The sequence below is a fragment of the Cyprinus carpio genome, chromosome B15 (assembly GCF_018340385.1).
Source record: "Cyprinus carpio isolate SPL01 chromosome B15, ASM1834038v1, whole genome shotgun sequence".
NCBI lineage: Eukaryota > Metazoa > Chordata > Actinopteri > Cypriniformes > Cyprinidae > Cyprinus > Cyprinus carpio.
Genome location: NC_056611.1, coordinates 18,633,944 through 18,661,664, shown reverse-complemented (window position 1 = coordinate 18,661,664; position 27,721 = coordinate 18,633,944). Strand labels below are relative to the sequence as shown.

General features: G+C 37.7%; 1 protein-coding gene across 1 annotated transcript in view; it reads right to left on the bottom strand.

Annotated features, from left to right (window-relative positions):
• The window catches only part of bcas3 (BCAS3 microtubule associated cell migration factor), a 218,411-nt gene that overhangs the window by 117,156 nt on the left and 73,534 nt on the right, over positions 1 to 27,721 (bottom strand). The window contains exons 18-24 of the mRNA XM_042739622.1: positions 25,808 to 25,932; positions 24,824 to 24,989; positions 24,263 to 24,363; positions 19,787 to 19,799; positions 19,435 to 19,522; positions 16,566 to 16,762; positions 15,465 to 15,562 (exon numbers count right to left, since the gene is read on the bottom strand). Of these exons, the coding sequence (XP_042595556.1) occupies positions 15,465 to 15,562; positions 16,566 to 16,762; positions 19,435 to 19,522; positions 19,787 to 19,799; positions 24,263 to 24,363; positions 24,824 to 24,989; positions 25,808 to 25,932 (788 nt within the window). The remainder of the gene's footprint in view (positions 1 to 15,464; positions 15,563 to 16,565; positions 16,763 to 19,434; positions 19,523 to 19,786; positions 19,800 to 24,262; positions 24,364 to 24,823; positions 24,990 to 25,807; positions 25,933 to 27,721) is intronic.

Genomic DNA, 27,721 nt, shown 5'->3' with positions numbered 1-27,721 from the left:
ATACATACGATATATCATCATCATCTCAAACCCTATATTTGTACAGTGTTATACAGAGAATAACACTCTTATCTTGAGGTGGTCTGAGTCTTCAGAACTTATTAGGTACCCTCAGCTCTTTTATCCAAATTATCATCATCATCATCTCAAACCCTAAAACCCCCCTAAATATCTTCAGGACCAAACAGGAAGTTTCCTATACCGAGTCATATAGGAACACCACTCATCTGTCTGCCATGTGCTCAAAACCATCTTTAATCAGTGGCCAGACTGCAATAATTAAGGTAAAGGAATGATGAGATGAGTATCACAGTCTTCGCCAATCCATGGATTTAAAATATCCGAAGCATCACTGACAACCCCACCGGTAATGTATTCTAATAGACATTTTGTGTAGTGAGATAAGAAAAGTCACACAATTAAAAAGGTATCATTCACTGTATAAATAGTGTGGGGCGAACTACACGCTGGAATGTAATATTAAGGGTAAGTGGATGTGTTCTATTCAAAGTATGAGCAACAGTTACAGTGATTAATGATGAAATGCAGTGAGGCTCAAAGGAGGCGTCCTGACTGTGGGGCGAGGTGTCAGAATGGAGAGTACAAGAACTCGAGGTCTGAAATGAAGGCGATACATTCACTTGGACAGGGAAGCTAGCCACCTTTGGACTGGCTTGTCACAAATCTTCCACCAACGACAGCATTAAAACAGCTACCGCTGCAGCCATGACAACCGTTCTCTCTCTTTCTTTCCATCCCACCACACAACTCTCTGACACGTACCCTCCACCGGGTCACCGCAGACACACGTACACCCTGACACCTCTGCCACAGCACATCTGAGCAGAGCTTGTTTTGCTTGTCTCAGGAGGGTTAAAATCGTGCGTCTGTCTGCGCCGTCCCCTCCCTTTCCCCTCCTGCTCATCTGCCACAAACTAAATGATCCTTTCATTTCCTGCTGGGCAGCTGGGCCCTGAGGTGGTGGCCACAGTCGGACTCGACAGCTCTGCTCCCATGTGAAGTTCACAGCTCTTCCTCTTAGCTGCTGATCCACTATCATAACAGAGCTTACCATGGCACTTCCTGTCTGGGACAGAATTGCGTGAGCCGTGCCATGTCTCGGGGAGATATTCACCTGTGTGAGAAGGACCAGGAAGCCAGTGACTGAATGGCCCAGCATAAAAACACACATGGGAACTTGCACGCAAACAAAGAAGAAATAAGAAAAAAGGACAACGATGCTAAATCATACGCCCACCTTTTTGCCCAGTCCTCTGAGGCCTGACTCCGGAACTGACTTAGGAAGTAACTTAATGGTTACCAAACCTTTAGGGGGACTGGGTGAGCAGCATTGGGCTAAACATGTGTTTAGAGCAGACAACATCAGCAATCACCACTTGACCCCTCAGCAGAGAAAGGGTCACATACCGCTCCCCTTTTTCAAGCGCTGAAGGAAAAAACGAGAGGAAAAAATGTTTAACAGATAATATAATCAAGTGAAAGCACTCGCCTGTTGTGAGGGGACTGCAACCATGCTGATTCCCATATGTTTGAAATACACAGAGCACAGTCCAGAGGCTCCACTGGGGATTTCTCAAGCCTCAGAGGGACGAAAACACACACACCACAATACACACAGTCATGCTTAACCCAGCAGAAATGGAATTCCTTGCGTTTGTAAAGAGTAAGCAGAAGGAAAGATGTTCAAAAGAAATTAATGTTTGTACATGGAATGTTCTGATTTCTATGTATACATACTTATGGACTCATTAAGAGCTTTTCTGGTTTATAACCCAAGTACTCATGAGTTTATTATTTTTTCTAATTTTGTCTTATAATATTATTAGACTAGAAATGTATAATTTACTTCAACTGGTATACACAGAGCAATTATTGGTCGTGTTGATTATTATACATGTTAAATATAAAAATAAACTGAACTGCAAAGTTTGGGCATTGTTGTATATTTTCATAAGTAAAAATTTCCCTTTACAATTTACAGACTTAGTTTTCATATGTAAGCAAAATATGCATTATATCAGAAACTTATCCAAATATACAATAATCAAATCAAACAGGATCAAATGAATCAAATCAAATCACATTTAGTTCAAATGCAAGTAAAATCCACATTAAAACTGAAATTCACCCAAATGAATTAGAATCAACTAAACTTAAACAAATCAACTGAATCACACCAACAGACTGAACTGGATCAATCAAATCTCAAATCAAAATAAATCAAATAAATTGACTCATAAGCTGGTCATTCTAAATAATCCCAAAAGACATGGAAAATGGAATACAATTAAATTCAATCACTTGCTTGAATCACTTTCCAGTGGTCCAAAACAAAAGACCCCCCGCCCTACTGTATGTTTATAAGGTATTTGGGTTCAGTATAAGCCAATGAGATTTTTTTTTTGGCATTCTTTTAAATTGGTGTTTGTGTAAATGTGTTGTGTGCATGAGCTGTTTAAAGAAAACAAATCAAAGAAAAGTGGAGTCATTCTTCAAGCATCCCTCCATTTCCTCCCCTCTCAGTTCCTCAGCCATTACAGTAAGTGACCCAACACCTCTGGCTCCCCTGGGCTTATTTATAGCAAATGAATCAGAAATCTGAGAAACTATGCACCAGCATCTCCAACCGCTTAACCCAGAACACACATCACATTACCTAATGGCAGCCTTGTTTAGAGAGAACAGACAGAACTGGAAACAGTCTGAGCTACATGAGAGGCATCTTTCACACAACACTTAGGTTTATCAGCATTTTTCCTGTCAGCCCTGTTAAAGGCTTTTAACAGCCCATGGTTCAGCCTTAAATTCTGTTTCCAGACAGCAGGTTGTGGTAGATGTGTACAACTGCAGTTTTATTGTGAATGGAGAGGGAAAAAGCAAGGAAACGGAAAGAAAAACAATGTGAGAAAGAGGCTTGTTGGCGCTCTAGGTGGAACGGACATAATATGAGGCGGTAAGGGAGAAAAAAAGTCATTACGTTTAATGTCTAACTGGTGGGAGGACAACATGCAACATCAAATACCTTCATTTCACTAAGCAAGGGTCTCAGGTTTCCCAGCAGACCACATTAAAATGCCAGAGGGGTTAAAAGTGGGTCCAATTGGGTGCAAGACGCCAAAATAAAAGAATTAAGTGGTGCACTGTTTACATCTACAGAGGGGTTTGGGTGACACAGCTCGGCATGATGGGTCTCAGCACTCAGATCAGGGGGAGGTTGAGTAAGTAGTGCTCTTTAAAGGCCATACTTTAGCAGTTTTCCTCAGGAGTACTGCCAACCTCCTGAAAACAGGCATTTGCCAAGAAAGCGGTGACACGGTTGTGTAAAAATGCTAAGAAAGGAGGTTAATGAGAGGAAAGAGAGGGCTACATTGTGTTGAGCGTAAAAGGTTAGAGGAATATTCATTCATTCGAAAGAGGCAAAAAAAAAAAAAAAAAAAAAAACCCTACATAAACATTTTCCCGGATGTAATTTTCAGTGCACGGACACATTTCCCAGTAGAAATCATCAGGGAGGAGGAAATCATTTAGTCTCCTTAAGTGCCAAATTGTATCCTGATTTTCCTGCCCCAGCTGCCTGAGCGAAGTCAGAGGTTGGACATCAACGTCTCCAACTCTTTGACTATAAAAATGCTTTGAGACATATTCCCTGACTTTCTTTTACACATTGTTCACATTGATCTCTCTCCTGGGTGTTATACACTCATCCCTACAGAGGTAGGCGAAGAGGAAAACAAGTGTTTTTGGAGCTAACATGGGTGATTCCATGAACGGAATGGGGGTGGAAGGGGAAAAAACAGAGAAACATGTGGAGCTAATTTATTAAAATGACTCAAAACGCTTGCCGGTTAATTCAAATCATGGTGTTTATTAGAATTCACAACAAAGCCTCAATGGAAATATTTCTCGGGGTCAGTACAAGTAAGCCTAGACAGCTCGATCTCCGTCTGTGATGCACAAGAACGAACCGAGCTAAAACCGAGAACACGGTGGGCAGGATGGCGCATTGGAGTCAACGTTTTGCTGGTACAAATGGAAAACAAATCATTTACACATACTTGTAGCTTGATTCACAATAGTTCTGGCATCTTTTGCTCACGGTCCCTCAGTGTTTCCTTTTTCTGATTGGCTCAGGGGCTCAGGGTTGTGTTTACTCGGACTAATTTACTGAATTATGTTCCGCTTAGCACTCAGCCTAGTTTGAGGCGACAGAAGCGTAAAGAGAGACTTTCCGCCTATGGGTTCAGGCTTCTTCTTCCTCCTGCTGATGACAATTAAGGTGCATCTCTGAGCTCGTTTCAAACCAGAATGGCTCTCCAGAGCCTGCAAGAAACAACTCGAGACCACTATAGTATTGTGTAGGTCTGCATTAATGTAGCCTGAGAGCTTTGTCGGGACCAAAATGGTTCAACCGAGACACTGTTTGGATAGGAGTGGCATTCCAGGAAGAGTGTTGACTGAGAAGCTTAAGTCAGGTGAAAAGAAAGCGTGCAGTACCTTCTCAAGGCTTCCAAAAATAACCGAGGTGACTCCAACCTGCCATCCAGGCTTTCTGGCCTGGGCTATAATTAATATGACAAGTCTATCCAGAGCAGAATAAATTATCCCTTGCGCCTGACCACCGCTTACATGCGAGCAGTTTGGGGAGTTCATTGGAAACACATGTTTCTGGGAAAGACCGCTTTGCGTGTTCAGTGCTCCTGAATACATTTCCGCTCCCATGTGACTGTGTTACGGCTGGCAGACTTAAATGTAACCGAATGGGTTCAATACTGGCACAGCGGTGGCTCTAACGAGGGAAGCACATTTGTTTGACCGCACCAGACGTCAATCACTCTGAAGAGCCCCCGGTCGAATCCCGGCGAGCACGTCCCTGTGTGCAGAGACAGTTTGCAATAATGGGTGTACCTGGCAGCGAGCCCTTTGGCCTAAGGAGGGACGCGTTTTGAAGTCTGTACGAATGGCGTTACGCACGGGGCGCACGGAAGGGAGAGCGGTCCATGTGCGGGGTCTGTTTCGGCGAGCCAGAGGAATACTAATGAAAGCATTTTTCATAATTTCACACAAACCCACATTCTCTAGGCCTCTGAAACAAGGGGGAGAGGGAGTGGGGAGAGAAATCCATTAAAATGATCTGGAAATGATGCTTTCCAGCCCTGGACTGAGACAATGAGGTATAAATTACTGTGATAAGATCTGGGCAAAGTTCAAATCAAGCGAGATTTTCACATCTGGTCCTGTGCTCTTGTCGTCAAATTAATGGATTCTTCTGAAGCCGTGTGCACCAAGAATGTGATAACTTGTGCTTCCTGTTCTACTGATAACATTCCCAAGGGGAGGGAGAGAGAGGCACAGGGTCTTCTGAAGTGTACACAGCACTGGACAGCAAACCTCACACGCTTTCCTTCTGTAGCTACACAAACATACACTGACATACATGCATGTCATAAATCTACTTAAATTAAGATTACAGGGGGGAAAAACTGGAAAAACAAAAAGAACAGAGAAAAAGCTCACTCTAAGAAAACTGTCAAGACCTTTATGATGCTCTGGACTTGTATCTCCTGCTTGCCTGGCCTGCCAAAACAGATTGTGAATCAAATGTGCGAGGTGTGCACTTCTGCCTCACTCGCTCACTCGCTCTCGCCGCTGATGACGCCAGTGCATCTCAGCTCAGTGAGGTCCAGAGAGAATGGACAGATGGAGAAAAACAAGAGAAATGCAAAACGAAAAAGGACAGAAAGACAAATTAAAGAATTAGCTCAGTCCAAGATGAAGAAAAAAAAACTCATCTTCATGTTGTTTCAAACTCGTATGGATTATATTTCTAGGAGAAATTCTGTATAATTTCCTGGTTGCTCTTTCCAGCACAGTTACAATGAATTTGGAATTTGTTTTTATCACTTGGTCACTCTATTCTTGAGTCATTGAGAGTAATTCATGATCTGTGAACAAATCATTCAGACAGGTTTTGTGAACTGAATCAAATAATTCATTGAAATGTTTGATTCACAATTTTTTTTGTAAAAAATCAAAATATTAGAGACAAAACTTCTAAATGGCTTCAAAAGATTTGGAAAATAGTGCACTTTACTGACACTTTTATTGCCCTTCTGCATCCTTTTTGACATTTAATAGTCCAGAGTTTATCAATTATAACTGCACTAAAAAGAGCAACCCCCCCCCCGTACAACTTCTCATCCTTCTCAATCAAGTTCAGAACGACATGAGGGTGAGAAAACACTGACAGGATTTTCATTTTTGAGTAAAATTATGCATGTTTTGCAGTTGTACTGAATGAGAACGCATGAGTGCTCAGCACTACATCTCTTTTCGGCTTCATTTAGAGGACGCTCCGTTGGAATCCGGCCCAGGCATTTCAGACGTTCCTGACTGATTGGAAACACACAGACGTAAATGACCAGACGTTTATTTCCAGGTGAGGAGAGAGAGAAGCAGAGGCTACTCACCTCTACGCAGTCACTTGGATACCGTTTCCAGGAAGGCCCGCCAGCCAGGGTTAATCTGCAGCACTAAATGAATAAACAAAGGATGGCTCTGTGGGCCGTGGTGGGCAGGTGAGCTCAGATCATCTTCCCACACTGAAACTCATCTGCACAGGAAATGACCCGCAGCACCTCACCTCCACACCTGGAGAGAGGAGGGGCTGTCCAGGAGAGTCTGACCATGTCACATTACCTCACCTCTAGAAGAGGAACTCACCTCTCACATCTGTCAACAACTCTTCAGTCATCCTTCAACAGCAGCTCATTCCACACACACAGAAAGAACATGCCCACTCAAAAGCATCAGAATGAGGTCAATATCAGATCAGCCATTTGGGAGGCCATTAAAACAATCTATTCTAGTCTAGATATTAAAAAATAATAAACAAATAATTATATTACTAGCAAGTGAAAAACATACAAGGAACTATTGACTATAGACAACGTACTAGACCTTTGAAAATTTAATGATTCCGGCTGTGGTTCCAATTTCAACTTTCACTTCCTTAACAGTTCCAATAACAATTCTTCTAGTACTTTTAAGAAGTATTTGAAAAATAATTTCACTGCCAAACAATAAAGACAAACTTGTTTCATTCATTTACTTTCATACAATACTTCTGATTAACATGCTAAAGAAATGTAAAACATAACAGTAAGTTGTAAACTACATTTTGATTCACAAAAAAAGAACTGGTCCATAAGAGTCATTAGTTCAGGAATCATTTGGACTTCACTGGTGGTCATGCTGAAAATTTTTCATTGAAATCCTTATGATTAACTAAAAAAAACAAAAAACAAAAAAAGAACCAACTTATAAGAATCATTTGTTTGAGAATCAGATAACATCAGTCTAACTGTAATCTTCTGACTCACTAAAAAACAACTCATAAGAGTTATTAGTTTGGGAATCATTTCGATTACACTGGTCATGCAGCATGGTTTTTGATTCACTAATAAGAACCAATTCATAAGAATCATTTGTTCAAGTAACATATTACACTGGTCTCGCTGGACGCTTTTGACTCACTAGAAAGAACGGACTCATCAGAATAATTTGTTTGGGAATCAGACTACATTGGCTGCTCCATTTAAAACACACACACACACACACACACAAACACACAAACACAAACACACACACACACACACACACACAACAAATATTGAACTGTAATGCGGTCAACAGAGGTGAAACTTTATAATCATGCAGTTACCGAAAAGTAACAACTTTGAATTTCTGCCAACAAAGTATTCAACAGCACCAAGCTATAAAAACAAACATTAACTATGACACACACTCGCTCACACGACAATCGAAAAGACACAAAACAAATGCAACAGACTTGCTGTCTCCCGGCCGGAGAGCGGCAGGGAAGAGGCGGGGTTTGATGGAATGCTTTCTCATTTTTCATCCTCTATTCATTTTTAACAGCTCTTTCTGCGCGCCACTCTCCGCTCGCCGTAATGACTCAATGAAGTGGCATACATCAGGCGCCGACTCTGAGGTGTAAAAAATACCATCGCAGCTGCCCGATCAATACATTATGGAGTGAGAGTGCATGCTGGGGGAAGATAATGCCGCCTCGTGAGGAGACACTGTCAGTCTCCATTAGTGTCTGGAGGGCTGTGCTGGGAGCGGCGGGCATATGTTGAGTCGCCAAGGCCCACACTTCAGCGCGGAGAGCTTTTGTTCCTAGCTTTTAATTGTGGCCCCACCTTGGAGGGGGTCCGTCACTCTGTCACCCCGTCAGAGTGCGCTGGTACGCTCGGATGTGGCAGGCTGGGACAGCGGGACCCAAACTAAGAGCTGTGCTTTTCTGCGGCTGTCAGGAGAAGGCAGGCGGGTACACACACACACGTAACAACAAAAATACACAGTGGGGAAGATGGAGACAGAACACACTGTGCCTGAAGCAAGTATATACTTTCACAGGCTGAGGCGTCCTAACTGCTGAGAGAGGAATGGAAAGCATTTCAGCAGCATGAGACGAGTATGTGCCAATCTACTAGTGATGTACAAAACTAGATTTTCAATTGACTAGTCAGTTGGGTGCCTGAACAACTATCCGAATAATCTTTAGGAAGCCCTGAATAATTTGCCTGGGTTTGAGTGCACCTGACCCTGATCAGACAAGTTTCTTATGGGCCAGTTATAGGGAATAAAACATATTTTTGCATTCTGTTACAGTATTTTTAAAAATGTTATTTTTGTGATGTATTGCTCAAATGAATCGAGACACTACACAACAGCCAAAGACTGACAAAGTAGGGGTGCACACATATAAAAATTCTGGAGGGGACAATTATGATTGTCAAGATATGGACAACAAACAATTAATGAAATATATATTTTTTTCTAAATAATACTACTACATAAAAAAAAAAAAAAAAAAAAAAAAAAAAAAAAAGAAAACTAAAACCAATTTTTATTAATACCACTGAATTTAGGCAACATTATAAATGTACAAAATAATTTTAAAAATGTATATTCGTTGTTTTTTTAAACTCTAGAATATAATAAAATAAAATATATTTGTCTATATTAACTAACACAACATACTTTTATAGTGAACATACTTTTAATAATGAAATCTAAATTAAATAAAATTAATTTTGTCTAAATAATAGTACTACATAAAATAAAAAAAAACTGAAAGATTACTTAAGTGTTTCTAAATTAGTGTTTACAAAGATTAACTTAAAATAAGCACTATATGACTGCAAAGGTTATCTACATTTGACATCCATAATCTGCTGATAAATATCAAATAGTGGCGGATACTGATCAACACTTTCCACTGTAAAACCCTTTTGGAAAAGTTGCATCTTCTAAATTAGGAATGCGTAGAATCGCTATTATTTATCAGTATCAGCCACTATAGGATATTTATCAGCAGATTAGGGATGCTAAATGTAGATTTAGATTTAGATAAATCGATATACGTATATTTTATCTAGAAAAATAAATTTGTGACCAAATCCTTAGAAGCTACATCCAGCTGAGAGCAGTCACATACTGTAGTAAGATACTGAGGTCAAGGTGAGAAGGGTCTACAACTCGCCCACTGCTGTTGCCATCATGGCTGCAAGGATCTTAATGGCACATGGAGTGCCAACGCCTGCACATGTCCTTCCTGTCACCTCATCACACTCCAACATCCAACCCCACTCAACCAGATGTACTCAATTATGCCCCAAAACACTCTCACAAGCCCACCTACGACAACCCGGCTCCTCCCATGACTGTGGACTGAGTGTTCAAGCAAACACAAAGCATCCAAAAACCTGATCTTATATTACATCTTCAAAACAAAATCATTTATAACTGTATGGATGATGAGGAGGGAGTTCATATGTTGATAGTACGAGTGTGTTGGAGTGGCTTGCAGCACTGCAGAGGTAAAAGCTTTGAGCGAGTACACAGCAGATGCCTGACACATTGCTGTCCATTCAGTCGCTTTAAAGAGCAGCTGCTCTCGCCCCTGGCACTACAAACACACTCTCTCTCTCACACACATACACAACGCTGCCCTCGGTTCACACATACTGTACAGAGGTGCTCTGAGTGTTCGTTATCATGTTGCTATGTTCTGGTTGGCTGTGAACTGACCCATCATATTAACACATTACTGCTAAAAAAACTCTATTATACACAGACACATAAAAACCTAGAATACAAAAAATAGCAAAGTGTATTTTCAGACTGACCTCTTCACCGGTTTTACTTTACTGTCCACTAAAATAATCCACCATGTGCTCAAATCATTTTGTTCTCTCCTCACAGCCAAAAAAGGACTTCAGCAAGACAAGAATGCTGCACAGACACCAAAAAGTGCTGAATGATTTACCTTCATCTTAAGGAAAAAGAGTTAAAAAGAGAGCGATAGAGACTTTCTCCTTCCTTCTTGGCTGAACAGTTAGTAGGAAAGTGAAGTAGATGGCCATATTAATAACTGGATTTTATGTCACACTCTAAGGCTTATGTTTTTAATAAATAATACAGCGCAAATTCCAAAGAATAAACTCAAAGCAATATATTATTTTTTTTGTAGATTATTATTATATTATTATTATTTTTTATATTGCTAGAGCATGATATTTTATCTTGTTAGTAATATTTGCTGTGAAATCTGATTGTTATTTTATGGTATATTGCATTTTATTTTATATTTTATTTTATTAATAAAAATAATGAATAATAATTTTCTTACATAATTTTATTTCATAACACTTATTCTATATACAACAAAATACACAAATAATATTAAAAATAAAATAAAATACCTTGCTTTTAGCCACTTGTTTTGCTGTTGTTTTTTACTGATGCTGCTGTGGCAGTATCATATATAATACAGTCAAGCCAACAAAGTACTTGAAACAAAAAAAATCACAATTTACACAGAAAAAAAAGGAAAAGCAGAAAGAGAATGGAGGAGAGAAACTAGAGGGAAAGAGATGGCAGTGTGAGATAAGGCCGTGGAGCTTCTGATTCTCAGACAGTAGGTTGATGATAAGAATGGCATCTTTCACAGTCAGATCAGCCAATCTGGCCAGGCGTCCGCGGCAGCTTCTGTATTGTGGAGGGGACTTCCAGGTCAGGAGCAAAAGAAAGGAGTCAGTGAGTGTGGCAGAGAGGGGGCCTGGGGCAGGTGGCGAGTCGCTATTGAAAGAGACAGGCAAGGGCGGCAGGGAGAGCGCTGGGTCACGGGAACGGCTCCCCAAACTATAGGCGGCTCAAAAACACCTCTCATTGTTCGGGGAGATCATGTGGCACGGGCTCCTCCTCAAGCGCGTCAGGATCCTTCTGTCTTGAATGTGCGCAGTATCTCTGACAACAAGCCACCTTTATGCCCATCCAGGTAATTACAGACCACGGGTGAGGATCCATTACTGCTGGACGCAGGTAGAGTCCAGGTGCCCGGTCTCTGAGCGCTCAGCCATGCTGGGAGAGGAAACCTGGGGAGCGATCAGGCCTGTCCCACTGGCCTGAAGGCATAACCAGCACAGAGGAGCACACTATACCACACTAAAACACAGAGATGGCTTTGTCTTGCCATTCACACAGACACACACACACTCTGCACCTGAGTTGAGGGCTGTGTGATGGCGGTAGATAAAACACATGGCACACACTCTGCCGGTGATAAGTATCGGTGAGAGGAGTTTTACAGTCGCAATGTGATAACGGCAATCAGAACTGACCACCGCCATGACTGCACTAATGTAGGCTACAAATGTAGATTTACGTAAATATTTGGTACTAACTATACAACTGAATACAATTAAATAATAAATAATAAAAAAAAAAAAGAATTTAAAATTTCCTCCTTCCTTCAATTTTTGTGATTAAAATCACATGCCACTGTTTCAATCGCACCCTGACACTACAGAGTGTACTCCAAATGCATTTAGTTACTGCTATGTTTGTTTAAGTGGCAGCGTGGGAAATATTTTACATATTTGTTGAGAAAAAAACAACATAAAATTTAATTTTATATATATATTTATATATTTATATATATATTTAATTTTATATATATATATATATATATATATAATTACATTTTATATATATATATATATATATATATAATATATATATATATACACACACACTTTTAAAAATACTTAATTTAATCATCTTAATATTATATTGAATTTTCTATTCTATTTTCTTCTGTGATTTTATGAAAATATTTAATATTAATACAGTTGGGCATCTGAGATAAAACGTTTACTTGTATATCAATTTTTCTCTTTTTTGGTATTAATTAATTCATTTTATTATTTATTTTATTTTTTCATGTAATTGTACTGAATTTTAATTTATTTTGTGTTCTGGAGGAAAAAAATGACCCTTTTAGGCATCTAAAATACATGCATAATGGTAAATTCTACACTGAGGAAATCTCTCGATGGATGTTTTCTTCATTAGACAGTTTTTATATCGTTTTCAATTAAAACCATGTTGTTACATCGCAATTCCTAATAAAGTTACTGACCAACCAGTGAGTAGCTTCAGTTACTTGTACTCATATTTGGTAAAAATGTGCAAAACATGCGTCATCGCCCCGAACACAAAGCAAGACACACTTGCAGCTATCAGTCAAGCTTCTTCCAGAACGTGATAGCAAACTCACAACACGCCAGCATCTTTCGTGCACTGTCGCCCGTTCATCTCCCGATCTCCGACAGGCCCCTGCCACCACGCCACACACATAACAACCGGGCCAGGAAGGAAAAGTGCTCTCGCCGAACAAATGACAGGGTGTTTCTGCTACTGAGTCATAACAAAATACAATCAAAAGAGACTTGTGTTCTTGCTCGCTTTATGCTTCATATAGATAAAGCGCCTCCTGTCTTCTCTCGCACAATGCGCTGTGTAGTCTAGCAGGGCCAGGGTGACGCTCCGGGGACCAGATAGGAGTATCGATAATGCTGGCTGCATGCCCGATTGATTTTGGGAAGCTGAGACAGTGGCTGTGTGATTCTTTCTTTCTCCTGATACGCTGTGTCAAGCAGACGGCGCTGCTTATGATGGGTTTAGTGTCAGCACACATATCCGGCAGAAATGGCCACATGGAGCCAGCTCCCTTAGGGGTGGTATATAACACAAAGGACACCACATAAACACACACAGCACAGTAACATTGATATATAATGGCCAGGAGGCTCTGATATCCTCATGTGATCTTTCTGAAGCACTTACTCTACAAGGTAAAGACCACAGATCTGTTGTAAAACCTATTGCGCTGCCTTGCTGTCTACTTGTGGTCATATAAAGCTTTAACCACACACAAAAATAATTTTGGGCTAAATAATTTAACTGTTACATTTAAATGTTTTTTGTTCACACCTTTCAGTATCTAATGAATTGAAACTTTTGTGCGATTTAACATTTGCCCACAGCCAAGACTGCTGCAATGCATTCTGGGATCGACTTCTCCACAAAGGATAATGCTCACTTAGAATGTGGCCAGGCAAGTTAATACTTATAATTTATTTTAATCATAATTAAATAAATTAAGTTTTAATTAATGCATTTATTTTATTCTACACATTTTTCAAAACACAATGTTCTGGAGAAAACAGCAAAAAAACATTTCTTTGTTTCTTTGTCTTTCTTTCTTTTAAATATTTTTAATAAATATATAAAATTATTTTATTAGTAAATAAATTAAAATGCTAAAAATATATTTTTTATTATAAAAAACATTGTATGTGCTGTGTTGCAAGATATAAAAATTATAAATAAAAAAGTTGACAATTTTGTTTATTCGAGACTAAAGTTCTAATTATAAAAAATGAAATACAAATATTTTAATTAATACATTTTATTTTTTATATTATTTTATTCTACAAATTTGTCAACAAATCAGGTTCTGGAGAAAATACCTTTTAGCTAGTTAGTTATACAATTTATTATATATATATATATATATATATATATATATATATATATACACACATATATAATTATGTACAGAGAGAGAAAGAGAGAGAAAGAATAAAATATGAAAATGTGTGTGTTTTTATATATACACACACACACAAAATACAAATTTAAACAGAACAAAACAAAACAAAAAATAAAAATAAATGTAAATATTTGAATTATTAATTATTTTATTTTCTACATTTTATTATATATATATATATATATATTCTATATTTTACTCAACATGTTAAGCTCTGGAGGAAAAAATAATCATACATAAACGCTGGCCTTAGGGCAATTAAGTTGTCTTAAAAATACTTAGTGTCTACTTAGGCTCACTAGGTATTGGAACAGATTGCACGTCAATGCAAGCAGACATAAAACTGGGCAAATGAGAGAGACAGTCTAAACCGACCCTAAACAGAAAACAAGACAGAGACACTGTCCTACAGGACAGCATCAGATCCTCCAGGACAGCCTGGACTAGAGAGAGACATCGCGGTAGAGGAGGTGCGTCTGCTGTGCGGTCTTTTGAAGGCACAAAGACAAAACGATGAGCACTGATAAGAGGAGGCGCCACACTGCTTGAAGCCCTGAGAGCTGAGCAATCACACACAGACTGATAAGCATCGGCCCATAAAGAAGACTCCGGCAGCTCTCCTCCAGACGGGCCGGAGAAGAGAGAAAGAGAGGGAGGGGAGCTGTGTGATAAAGATGGTTACTTTCTTTCTTTTAGAGGTGAGGGCTTAAAGGAGGGGCGACGTGAGATGATGACAAGACAGTTTTCTTGACAGGAAATCACTAGATGCAAAGGAACAGCAGGTCTGTCTGAAGACACCGCAGAGAGTCAGTGCAATCTCAAAGATGAGAACTCCTGACAGTGCCATGCAGCTAATGTGTGTCTACAGGCCAAGCACTAAACATCACAACAGTCAACACAGCCTACCTTCTACTGACAAACCACATTTCAGAGCGTTGCAAATGCAGGGCTTTGATTTCAATGAAACATGAAAGACTGTGCCGTACACATGTATGTGTGAGCATACACAGCAAAATATCACTGCGACTGAAAAAGAGCAAACAGTGCAGTGTACTTTGATTCCCTGAAATTGATTTCCTCCCTTGTTTTGTTTAGACTTCATAATAACTACATATATGGAGGCTCAACATTTTTTACAAGTACAAGCTTTTGTTGATTGGATTATCTTAACATGACAACTGGAGGAATGGAAAAAAAGAGGAATCAAAATCCCTTTAAACAGCATCCTTCTAATCTAACGCAAAGGTCACAATAAGCCTATTCACCAAATGTAGACTGCTGATAGTTTTTCAGCCGGGTTGTAACGGTTTCTGTGTAACATACCATGAAGTTTAAAGTGTTCACATGCTCAGCAAAGAAAGTTGAGTCAAGCTAGAGAAGATTCTTGAAGATTTGTCATACTGGTAACTGTTGTTTGTAATCCTGTGGGAAAAACCATAAGAGGAGCCAGCGGTCTTACCTGAGCCGGTATCTATCACTGTCGACTGGCCTCTACGGTCGGCCACCAGGCGAGAGGAACCTGGCATGCTAACGGGTTCTGAACGCACTGGCTGGATCCTGCAACACAAGGACAAGAGATATCCAAGAATTGTGAATTACACTCCTACACATTACATTTACATTCACTTTTATCCAAAGCGACTTTCTGTACAAATGAGGATAACAGAAGCAATCAAAACCACCAAAAGAGCAATAATATGCAAATGCTGTGACTCAGTTAGCCTAACGCAGTAAACATAGCAAGGGTTTTTATTATAATAAATAAAAAGAAAACAAGTAGATGAAATAGTAAAATGAATAGGGAATGCTAGTGTTAGTGGGTCTTTTTAAAATAAAAATAAAACAAGTCAAAAGAATAGAAAAAGCATAGAGAATGCTAGAGTAGGAGGGTGATTTTTTTATAACAAATAAAAAGAAAACAAGTATATAGAATATAAAAAGAATAGGGAATGCTAGTATCAGAGGCTTTTCTTAGAATAGAAATAGAATAGATACTGAAAGTGTCAAGTTTTTTAAATCAAAGAAAAGAAAAAGTAAACAAATAGATATAAAATAGAATTAGAATATAGAGTGCTAGAGTTAGAGGATCAAATCAAATAGCTACAATAGCAAGAGTGATGACAGTTAACGATGTGAAGTGTGTCTGTAAATCTCTTAACAACTTTAATTAGTTTAATGACATGGTATGCTGATTAATTAATATAGAATTTAAATATTAATTTAATATTTTTCAATATTTGCTGTAAAACTGCCACCAAATTTTAAAATTATAGAAAGATAAAATGAAAGAATTGAGACAAGAGAGACAGACAGAATGATAAAACAACAGACAGACTGACAGATGATGGATAGACAAACAAATGATGAAACAAATGATAGATAGAGAGACAGCAGTGTTCGTGCAGTGCAAGTGCTGGGTACAGTTGGTCAAAATGTGTATTTAGTGAATTTCTGTGGTTAGTAACATGAGTCTATGCTGACACATTGTGAATTGGGTGTTGATGATGGCAGCTGGTAATGTGAGCAGCCTTGTGTGTGAATGTGTGTTTAGTGTCAGCACCTGAGGCTGTGCAGGTCCAGGTCGTCTGTGTCGAAATCAAGGAGAGGCTGCTGGGTGTCGCTGGGCCCCTGTGACTGCAGTACAGAGGAGCTGGAGGAGATAACAGTGGTCTGGCCCGACGGATGGATGGTCTTGAACTGAAACTGAGGGCCCATCCAGAGTCTCCTGTGAGGGCCTGTGTGGGTCACAATCTCCACCTGTAAAGTGTAACACCAATAGAGATGAGCACTTAAACAGCTTTTGCAACAATTTAACTTTAGCAAAGTGATATATTTTTGAGTACACAATAGTCAGGAGAATCAAAGAGGACCTTATTCTATGCATCAGGTTTTTTGTTTTTTTTTATCTATTTATTATTTTTCTCCACTCGCACAACATCAACAGTTACAACAATCACAAATCGCAATGCGAAAAATTTCTTATTAGAACAAATGTTTTCAACTGGTAGACATATGAAAATAATTATAATAATAATAATAATAATAATAATAATAGTAGTAGTACATTCCTAAAGCATATATTCATATTATATCTATCTCACTGTTTTAATTATTACAATTATAAATTTTATATTATTACTGGGGTCCATGTACAGGTACAGTACTTGTATATATAGCATTTAAAGAAAATAATAATAATATGTTTTTCTTTAAATATTACATTTTATCTGCATTCCTAAATTTCTTATGGCTATTAAAATTATTAAGTGATAAAAAATGTATTAATTTGTGATGTTCCATTTTGTTGTCTTATCACTTAGCACATCTTCGAAATCTCATACATGAAACTTAACTGAAAAACACTTTATAATAGCTGAAACACTTAATATCATAATCGCAAACATAATCACATCCAAAATAAGTTTTTGTTTACATAATATATGCATGTGTGCTGTGTATATTTATTATGTATATATATATAAACACACACACATGCATGTATATATTTCAGAAAAATATGTTGTTTATATATTAAATATATTTATTTGTAATATAAATTATATGAATATAAATATAGACATGTAAATACATGTAAATATTATCAAAATATATACTGTATGTGTGTGCATTTATATATACACAATATATATACACAGAACACACACATATAATATGCAAACAAAAACTTATTTTGGATACGATTAATCGCGATTGATTGTTTGACAGCACTGATATCATACAAATTTATAATAACATTCAATTTAAAAAAAAAACTTGAAATAATACTGTATATATGGAGTCTTAAACTGGGGTTGTAGTGACACCAACAGTTCAAATATGCACAAAGAAACACACACACACACACACCGTGTGGACAAGTGTGTGTTTTTGACCAGCAGTATCAAATCTGGGGAAGGGAAGGGGGGTTAGACAGACGCCACTCTTCCTCCCCAGTGGACCGCATTAACATGGCACAGAAAAACACTGACATCATGAAGCAAGAGAGAGGGAGAAGTGGAGAAGACGACCGTCCATCCAGCCAGCATCCCTCTCTCCTCTTCATTTCTCCATCTTTTCTGAAAGAGCATGGCGTGGGGTCAACTCTTCTGTCCTCTTCCTGTCACATCTGTGTAAATGAGGTCAGCAGTATGTGTGTGTGTTTTCTCTGTAGTTAACACCAACGGTGTTGCACAGCCCTGAAAGAAACAGATGCGGCGCTGGCTTTTTTTCTGCTTTCGTGGGGGCCATGGCCAGATGTTGCCCCCCTCCACACTCTTTCCGCACTTCGCCGTGAGCCCGCCATATTGCGGCCGCCTCACACCGACAGCACTTATTACACACAGCCGGCTGCCATAGCACTCACAAAGGACTGTGTATTTTATGCTATGTTGCCATAACACATAACAGACAAGCAAACTAATTGCAATCGCATATAAAGCAGATAAATAGAGCCATCAACAGGGTTTAGGCTGTGTTTAGCCAATAGCTGTCGCTGCAAGTGTTAATGGTGTCATTAGGCAGCCGGGATGTGATGGGGGATGTATGTAGTCGCTAATGCTGGTGCATTAACAACCTTAAGGTTTAAGAGCTTTGGCTGGGGCTGGTCAGGCCACACAGAAACTGCCACACACATGCTCACATGCTGAAAACCCAAAAACCAGATCATAAAACAAAAAAAAATACAAGAAAACATCATAAAACACCATAAATATGAAACTAATAAAAAAATTTAAAAAAAAAAATTGAAAATTTTAAAGATTTTGAAAAATGTACACTGAAATATTTCATGATGTGAAATAAATATTTATAAAATATATAATATTCTGACTACTTCTGCACTCAAGTGTTTTTTGTTATTAAGCCGAAAACTAGGAAATATTTAAATTTATATTATTTTCTTCTGATTAAAACTTTTGATCAGAATGGTTATGCTGATAATATCATTTGTAATTTAAAATAAGCATATTAAATAGCAAACAAGAACCATTTTTACTAGTGTTCTTAGACTTTTGGATCCCACTGTACATGTTTGGATGGACGGATGGATAGATAGAGTTATTGTTGTTAAAACTATTAAAACTGTTTGTTAAAATAAAGATGAAAAAAAAACTAATAAAATGACAAAATCACATAACAAAATTGCTAAAACAAACTCAATGAGTTTAAGATAAATGATTAATGAATAAGTAAAAATAAAAAAGCTAATTCAAAATACTACAGTTATATATAAATAATACTAAAATAAGAAAAAAAAAAATAAAGTGTTTTCTAATAAATCAGGCAATCATGCATAATATTTTGGATGAGAAAGGTGGGAAGAAAATGGATAAAAATGTGATCAGATCCATGATGCATAAACACAGCTGACAATGGGGTAAGAAATTATTTATGACTTATACCAGCAGCAATTCTGATGCATTAACACTCACCTGTGAGAGCCATTCTTCGTCCTCCTGACCACTGTGATCGGATGCCAGACTGTCATAAGACTCATGTCGGGTAATGGGGCCAGGGCAAACATAAATATCAAATTAAAAAAGAAAAAAAAATAATAATTAGTTATGTACCAAAATATATATTTTAGATTAGTTATGTACTACAAATAAATAAATATCTATCTATCTATCTATCTATCTGTAATATATTAAATACTATCTGTAATATTTATTTATTTATATAAATTTAAAATAATATAAAAAAAATCAAGACTATTATAATATAATAGGTCACCTTGCTAACAATAAAGAGTAAACAGCTAATTATGATGACTCTGTAAGAAGTGCAGGGTGCATCACTTTGCATAAAAGCATCAATAAAAAACCCACTTAGTAATTGACATTTTTGGACTGTGGAAAGCCAACAAAAATGTTCACATTATGTCTTGGTATGTGAGCAACAGCAGAACAGATAAAAGAGTGCAGAGCTGTCAGCAGCAAAGACAGCATGGGCAGTGACAGATAGAGCACTTGGAGGCTTCGCTAAGCAGGCGCCAAGTATTCAGACTAATGTGCACAATCAGTAGTTCCCCTTCCCACCTCCAGGCAAACACATGCCTTTGTTACCAATGTACATAATACAGCAGTGAATAATAAAGATCACACCCCCACATCTAGAACACAAAAAGACCACATCTCTCCTCGCCTCCTCTTCCCTCTATCCATCCACCCAGAAATACATCACTCACAAAACACCAGTTCATCACACACACTTGATGAGGTGTTCCTGCCAGGTTCATGGTGCAGTCACTACTGTGTGAGTAACAGATACACCGACAGCTCCACTCGAAGGGGAAATCTGCTTGCTATCCATCCCACTCAATCACAGTAACACTAGCCGCTGCCAGAGCACGGCCTCCGCTATCCCAGCAAGCTGCATTATGCAGACATAAATCGTAGAGTGACTTACCGACCTCTGATGGGTCAGAACAGAGCCAGAACATGTTACCTCTTAAACACAATCAAGCTCTGGCCTTCCTCCTCCCCTCCTTCGAAAGCCCAGGGGGACAATAAGTGTTGACTAATAAATAATTGAAGCGTAAGAACAGTAGCTGGCTCTGTAGATCAGGTTACAGTGGGTTCATAATGGCCTGGCTTAAGAGGTCGAGGGCTCCTGGACTGTTAAGAGCAGTTTATCTGTTGTGAGTTACCGAGTGTGAGCAACAGAATAAGGAAATGAAACAGACCCTGACCGCATAAACCCGCAGAATCACAGTCACAGCCTGGTTACAAATTTGCTTTGGCCACCAACACACAAACCATGTACAAACGAGCTTTCAGTTAAATAATGTTTGTTCAGGTGCATAACGGTGTATGCACTGACACCTGGAAACAAAAGCCAGACTGGGTTTTGTTAATGTTGTTGCTTTTAGTGTAGATATTTTCCCTCACACTACCTTGAAAAAATGAAGACTTCTCATTTTAAATGACTTGATTTAAAACACAAACAAATAAATCAGTATACTAATACTAATGTTACTAAAAACAATATAAAAAAACTGTTTTATGCATTTTTTCCATCATTATATAAAAAAGTTAATATGTGAAAATGTAAAAATGTATTATTTAGATATTTAGTAATGTATACATTTTTTAATTAATTAATAATTATTTTTAATTCAGTGCATGATGTCTAAGGCCACTTTTAAAGCACATAAACATGATCAACAAGGGTGTGTGAAGAATTGTGGTACTGCTGTTATTTTTCCCCATATTACCCTGAAATAAATAAATATAAATAAATACATATATAAATAAAAAAAAAAAAAAAAAAAAAAAAAAAACACACACATTAAAATCTCCTCAAAAAAAAAAAAAATCTATATATAAAAAATTATATTAACTAAAAAATTTTAAAATAAACGTAAACATATTTATATATTTTTATAGTCGTATTTATATAGTAGTAAATTTGTGAATAAAAATTTGAACATCTATATATTTACATAAAATTAAACTGCTTATTTATTTATTTAAATGCAGTTTTTATTGATAAGTCCATGGTATAAATTAATACCATATACGGCCACTTTCTATATACATTAAAATGTTCAGTTAAATAAGCTGCAAGAAGAATTGCGGACTCAGGTTTGACTTATAAACCCTTGCATCAGCTATTACTATCGTTATATTTTTCCTACTCTGTCACTTTAAAAAAAAAAAAGTAAACAGACAAGTTTTATTAAATTATCTATTTAGTATACTGGGAAGATAGCTATATACAATCCCAGAGGCATTTGAGTGCATTCTGCTCACCGCGTTCCAAAAATACAATGAAAGATTATGCTAAATAAAAGTAGCGTGTAAGTTGTAAAGGTCATGGGCTGCACCTTCCTGCAGCTATGAACGAAACCCTCGCACCTTTCCTTAAGAAATGTGGGCTCATTCATTAGAGAGCTCTCAGACACACAGCCGCCACTCTCTCTGTTCAACGACAGCTAATGTCGCAAGCTGAGGATTCCCTGAGCGCGTTCAGTTGGACCGAAGGAGCTTTGCTGGGCCAGCGTGTCCTTGTTATCTGCCCATCATCTGGGTATCATCAGCAGTGGCTGGGTAATGCTCCCCTTCCCGAGTGCTGCCAAAGGCTGGGCAGATGGACAGGTGGAGATAGTGACCAAGAAGTGGCGCCACGGTTGGCTTTTTATCACCAGTCGTGCAGGCTCCAGGCTCCTCTGACCCTACCGTCCACATGCTGCATTTTTAATCAGCCAGGTCATCCAATCTAGAAGCAAGACCAGAGCTGTCAATCACAGAGCCCTGCTCGCTGCAAGTCCTCATAGTTTGAGGGTGAAGGCACGCAATCCGCCCCTTTCTGAGCCTGGGAACTGTCCGCTACTGATGCCCCTCTGCTATCTCCAGCTCTCTTCCGCCATCTTTCTTTGTATTCTCCCCTTTCAGAGGGGCCTTTTACAAAGTAATTACAAAGAAAACGACATCCTGATAAAATTAACGCCTAGCTATGGCTGCTTTATGCTTGATGCCTAAAGGAAGCGCATCACATCCTGCCTACAACTGCACTGCGGAGAAGACCTTAGTGATCAATCACTGTAATGATCAATGTAGTGTAGTGATCAGTCAGTAAATGTATTCATAGAAACATTTGGTAATAAAAGGTTTCTTGATTTTATCAATGTTAATGAAGACGAAGAAAAATCGCATCATTCTGATAATTATTTCAATAAAAGAAATTATGACAAGAAAAAAATAACATCGCCAACAGTGTAAAACTCTAAAAAACACCAGTGGTGGCTGTAATCAGATGTGTAAATGTTGATGAAAAGAAACCATCTAAAACAAATCTAAAAATAGTTTTAAATAGTGTTTTAAATATCCCAAACATAGTCAATAATGTCCTGTTAATACGTTAAATTAATATATAAAATATATGAATATTTGGTTACATTTTGCACTTTTTGAACAAAAATACTAAAATTAGATGCCATTTTAGAGTGAAATTGACTAAAATGATGACAAACATTTTTTTAGGCACAATATGTAAGATTTTTTTATTAAAATATCCAAAAACCACTAGAACAGTGTTATATATTTTGCTGACTTGTGTACTTACATTATCCCAAATGTTTTGAAAAAAATTTTAATCCAGAGAAATAAGCTATTTTATCTAGTGACACGGACCGTGTCCATAGAGTCATTGTGCCAATGACGTCATAACCCCTCGATTTCCGGTTTTTGTTTTGTAGAAAACATGGAAACACCAAAGATGCTTTAATATGTTGTGCATTTTAATAGACCGGTGACGACCGCACAGAGTAGCATTATAACAGAACTTTCAAATGTATCTAGTATGATATAACAGCACTGCTTTTTTATACTGGAAAACTATAATCCACACACATTGGATATGTCAGTGGTTGCTGTTCATGGCGCGATACAATGCAGTAAGCAATCAAAGGTGGCACGTCGTGGGCTGCCCAGCACACTGAGGGCCGAGGGCGCAAGGCAAACACAGCCATATGCATATGCACATACTCTTCTGAGTATCAGGTTGGTGAAGTTCAGCTGTAACAGAAGTGCACGGTGCAAGGATTTCTGGCTTATTTTAATTAGACATTAACGCTAATGCACTGAACAAGCTCATTATGCCTTTCTCTGCCCCCTGGAGGACCGCATCCACAGCGAGCCACTGCCATGATCGCTCACGCACGGCTATTTCATCACTCTGACACATGCATGGTGATTAGACCGACTTCCAGAGAATATTCTACCCGTTAGGCCTAGAGCACTTGGGCTTTAGTGGCAGAGAAGAAATGTGAAGCCTGGCCTGAAGGACCCAGACAGCAAATTACTCATTAATGTTTATGATTATCCAGCTAACGCAACAATGCTCACTTATTCAAGATATATTAGATGTGTGGTCATCCGTGAGCCTTCTGCCCTCGAGTTGCATTCTCTTTCCTTTCATACGTCAACCCAAAGTGCTCGCGCTCTCTCTGCACTTGTTATTAAATTGCATGAGTTTAAAACCACACTAATTGGTTTAATCTGAACATTGGGTTAATTTGGTGCTATGATGAGTTTCAGGGCACGGATGAACTAGCGAGTGACAAAGCCCTGTTTCACAACAGCACTCAAGGAAGAAAAGCACTTCACCAACTGATACGTCAAACGGAAGGGGTTTATTTCTGCAACCGTTCAAGAAAATGCAAATTAGAAAGATTGAGTTTACTGTTCATGTTTCTTGTGTAGTGGTGCACCAATAAGGGTTAAAAACAAACATCTCCAGTGAGACAGACATACTTACATCCAGCCAGGAGGTATTGATAGTACTGCACAAAGTCTGAGGCCAGCACCAAGGGGTGGTTGCTGTTGAAAGGTGGTTGTAGCTCATTCCACTGCGGTGTCCTACTCAAAACAAACACAGAAATCAATTTAGGAAGCGCATATCAAAGGGCCAGATGTATATAACAGTCTCCAGCTGAGATATAATGGACTCAAAACTCTCCACAGCCCGACGGACCTTCCATTTCTCCCGTCTCATGTGGGCCGCACGAGCTATAAAGCTCAGTACATACAATCATTTAACATGTACAATCAGATTAGAAAGCCATTCTGAGAGCAACCCCTGCCTGTTTCCATTTTCTTCGCTCGGTCACAAGCTTTATTGCATTATGACTGAGCTCAGCGTCTGGGTCGGTGACAAGCCGTGACGTTAATCATTTGCTTGCCCTCATTAAGGCGCCATTTAAGCTGTTTTATGTAAATGATATGACTGCAGAGGGTCGTGTCAGGTGCTTCTGTCGGACTGAAGGTGAAGTGTAAAAGCAGGTAAATAGGTGTGGTGCTGAGAGCCCCGGGGCAACACCTGGCTAGATTCCAACAGGCTCTCGGACAGGTGTTCAGCTCCAGAGGCGTGTCGTCGCCTATCTTTTGCGCCGTGCTGATTGGACGAGGTTCCAGCACATGCTCCACCAGATTTCCGTAGCAACTCAGGATGTACAGTGATTCAACGAGAGCCTGCCGAGACTGATCTAACAGGGAAGAAAAGTCAAGAACAAGTTATTAAAGATTTTGGTTTCTAACATGACCTCAGAATTTTTTTGTGGATTTTGTGGAACAGATTTTGCAATATGCCAGAGCTTATAACAAATAATAAAAAGAAATAAACAAAAAAATATATGTGTATAAATGATTAATTGTATCCAAAATAAACGTTTTAGTTTACATAATATATGTATGTGTACTGTGTATATTTATTATGTATATATATAATTACACACACATGCATGTATATATTTTGAAAATATTTACATGCATATATTTATATTCATATAATTTATATTAGGGGTCTGCAACCTTTTTGGCATGACGTGCCATTTTTAACTTTTCTGGTTAACCACTGTGCCAATAGCATAGCAGTGCATCACTGTGTGTGTGTGTGTGTGTGTGTGTGTGAGACAAGGCCAATGACATTATATATAAATATATTTAAAATATAAACAACTTATTTTTCTTAAATATAAACATGCATGTGTGTGTATTTATATATACATAATAAATATACACAGTACATACACATGTATTATGTAAACAAAAACTTTTGTTTTGGATGCAATTATCACGATTAATCGTTTGACAGCATTAATATATATATAATATATATATATATATATATATATATATATATATATATATATATATATCATGCACTGAAGGTTGAAACACATAAAAAAACATCTATTTTTCAGCAATATTCAAACCACTTAATTTAGCTAAAGCTTAAAAATTATGTCTACATAAAGCTCAAAATAAGATGCTCATGCACTGAAGGTTGAAAGCCATGTCAGACCTTTCTCTCTCTTCATGTTGGGGTTGGTGATGAACCAAGAGCGGGAGGAGGCGAAGACTGCAGCCACGCAGAACTCCCCACCAATGGACTTACTGGGAGAGATCTGGGGAGGTGGCTTGGATTTGCTATAAAAACAAAAATTAAGAGTCACAAATGAGAATAAGAATATAGAGAGTGAGAAAGAGAGAAAGAAAGAAAGAAAGAAAGAAAGAAAGAAAGAAAGAAAGAAAGAAAGAAAGAAAGAAAGAAAGAAAGAAAGAAAGAAAGAAAGAAAGAAAAGAAAGAAAGAAAGAAAGAAAAGAAAAAAAGAAAGGAAAGAAAACAGGAAAATTAAAGTTTCTGGTGATTGGCATCAGGAGTAAAACAGGAAAATTAAAGACAAGAAAAGAGACACAGTTGGGATGTAAAGAATCAAGACAATATGTCCTGCATATGAATAAAATCGCTCAAGAGTTTCGAACAAAAATTGCACATCCACAAACAAAATACTGGGCTTGTAAACAATAAACATAATACAATCACACATTCATACTTCATGCAAGTTAAAAAACAAACCCAAAAAAAAAAAACTTTTTTGGCTTATTATTTCACTGCCATTTTCTTAGTGTTTTAAGATGTTTAAGTATAATCTGAAAGACACAGTTTATATGTAAACATATGTTAATAAGAACATGTCTTTAAATTGGCAGTCAAATGCATATTATTAAAAATGTTTCAGAGTGGAATTTAATTTCACTTCACTTGTATTGGACAACAGAACCACTTTAACTTTTATTTAGCAAGCACAATTTTACCACAGTTGTCAAAACCAGAAAACCACTAACTGATCTTTTATATTTCTGTTCAGTGAATATAAAGACGTTGTTAAAGCTCAACGAGTACATATACACTCCAAGAGTCTGTACAGATACCACATAATGGCTGTCATTTGCTTATAAAGTGGCTTCAATTAGAAGCTTTTAAGCTGCTTTGGAAGGCCTCATTTTAGTCTTGGCATTTGAGAAAAATTATTAGGGCGTATTGAATTATTCTTTATGTCAGTAAGTTTTTGAAAAAGCCAAGGAGAAAAAGGGTCATGAGCTGAGAGATAAGGACTCGCATGTGGAATTAATCCTAGAACAGAAGCCATGTGGTGTCACTGTCCGACTCCCGCACTAAAAACCTGCCCTCCGTATCTCAAAAATACAAGAGATTCCCAAAACACTGAATACTGGCTGTTTCACACAGAACAACACTTCAGATACCATCAGCCATGCAGCGATACACACTCAAATATACATAAATGGATGTGAATGGGGGCTGGCAAAATAAATGATTAGGAGTTTCAATTTAACACATAAAAAAAAAAAATAATATATATATATATATATATATATATATATATATATATATATATATATATATATATATAATTAAGCATACTCCCTAACCTGTATGCAATTCTGCAATATAAAAAATTAACATCAGAACAATTCAAAAAGATTTTTGCTACTCGACCGCAGTGAGTGAATCCTCAGCTGTAAGTATAAGCAATGCACCTCAAACAACACTTATGCCACAAAATGTGCTATTCACACAGAACACATTTGTGCATTCGAAAACAGTTAAATAAAGAGCAACAGAATGGATGAAGTACTTGACACGGTATCCTAAATACAGAGTACTCAATGCACAAGATTATAAAAAAAATAATAATAATAAAAACTGTGAGAAAATAAACAACATACTAATTTCTAAAGCAATCTTTTATTGCATCTGTTCAGTGTTTTCTTCTTCTAATGTATTAAAAGTTTATTAAATAGAATACAATTTTTTTTTATATTTCAGAATATTGTTTTTTTTTACTGTATTTTTAATCAAATAAATGCAGCATAGATAAGCATAAGAGAGAAAAAATATCAACCCCATACTTTT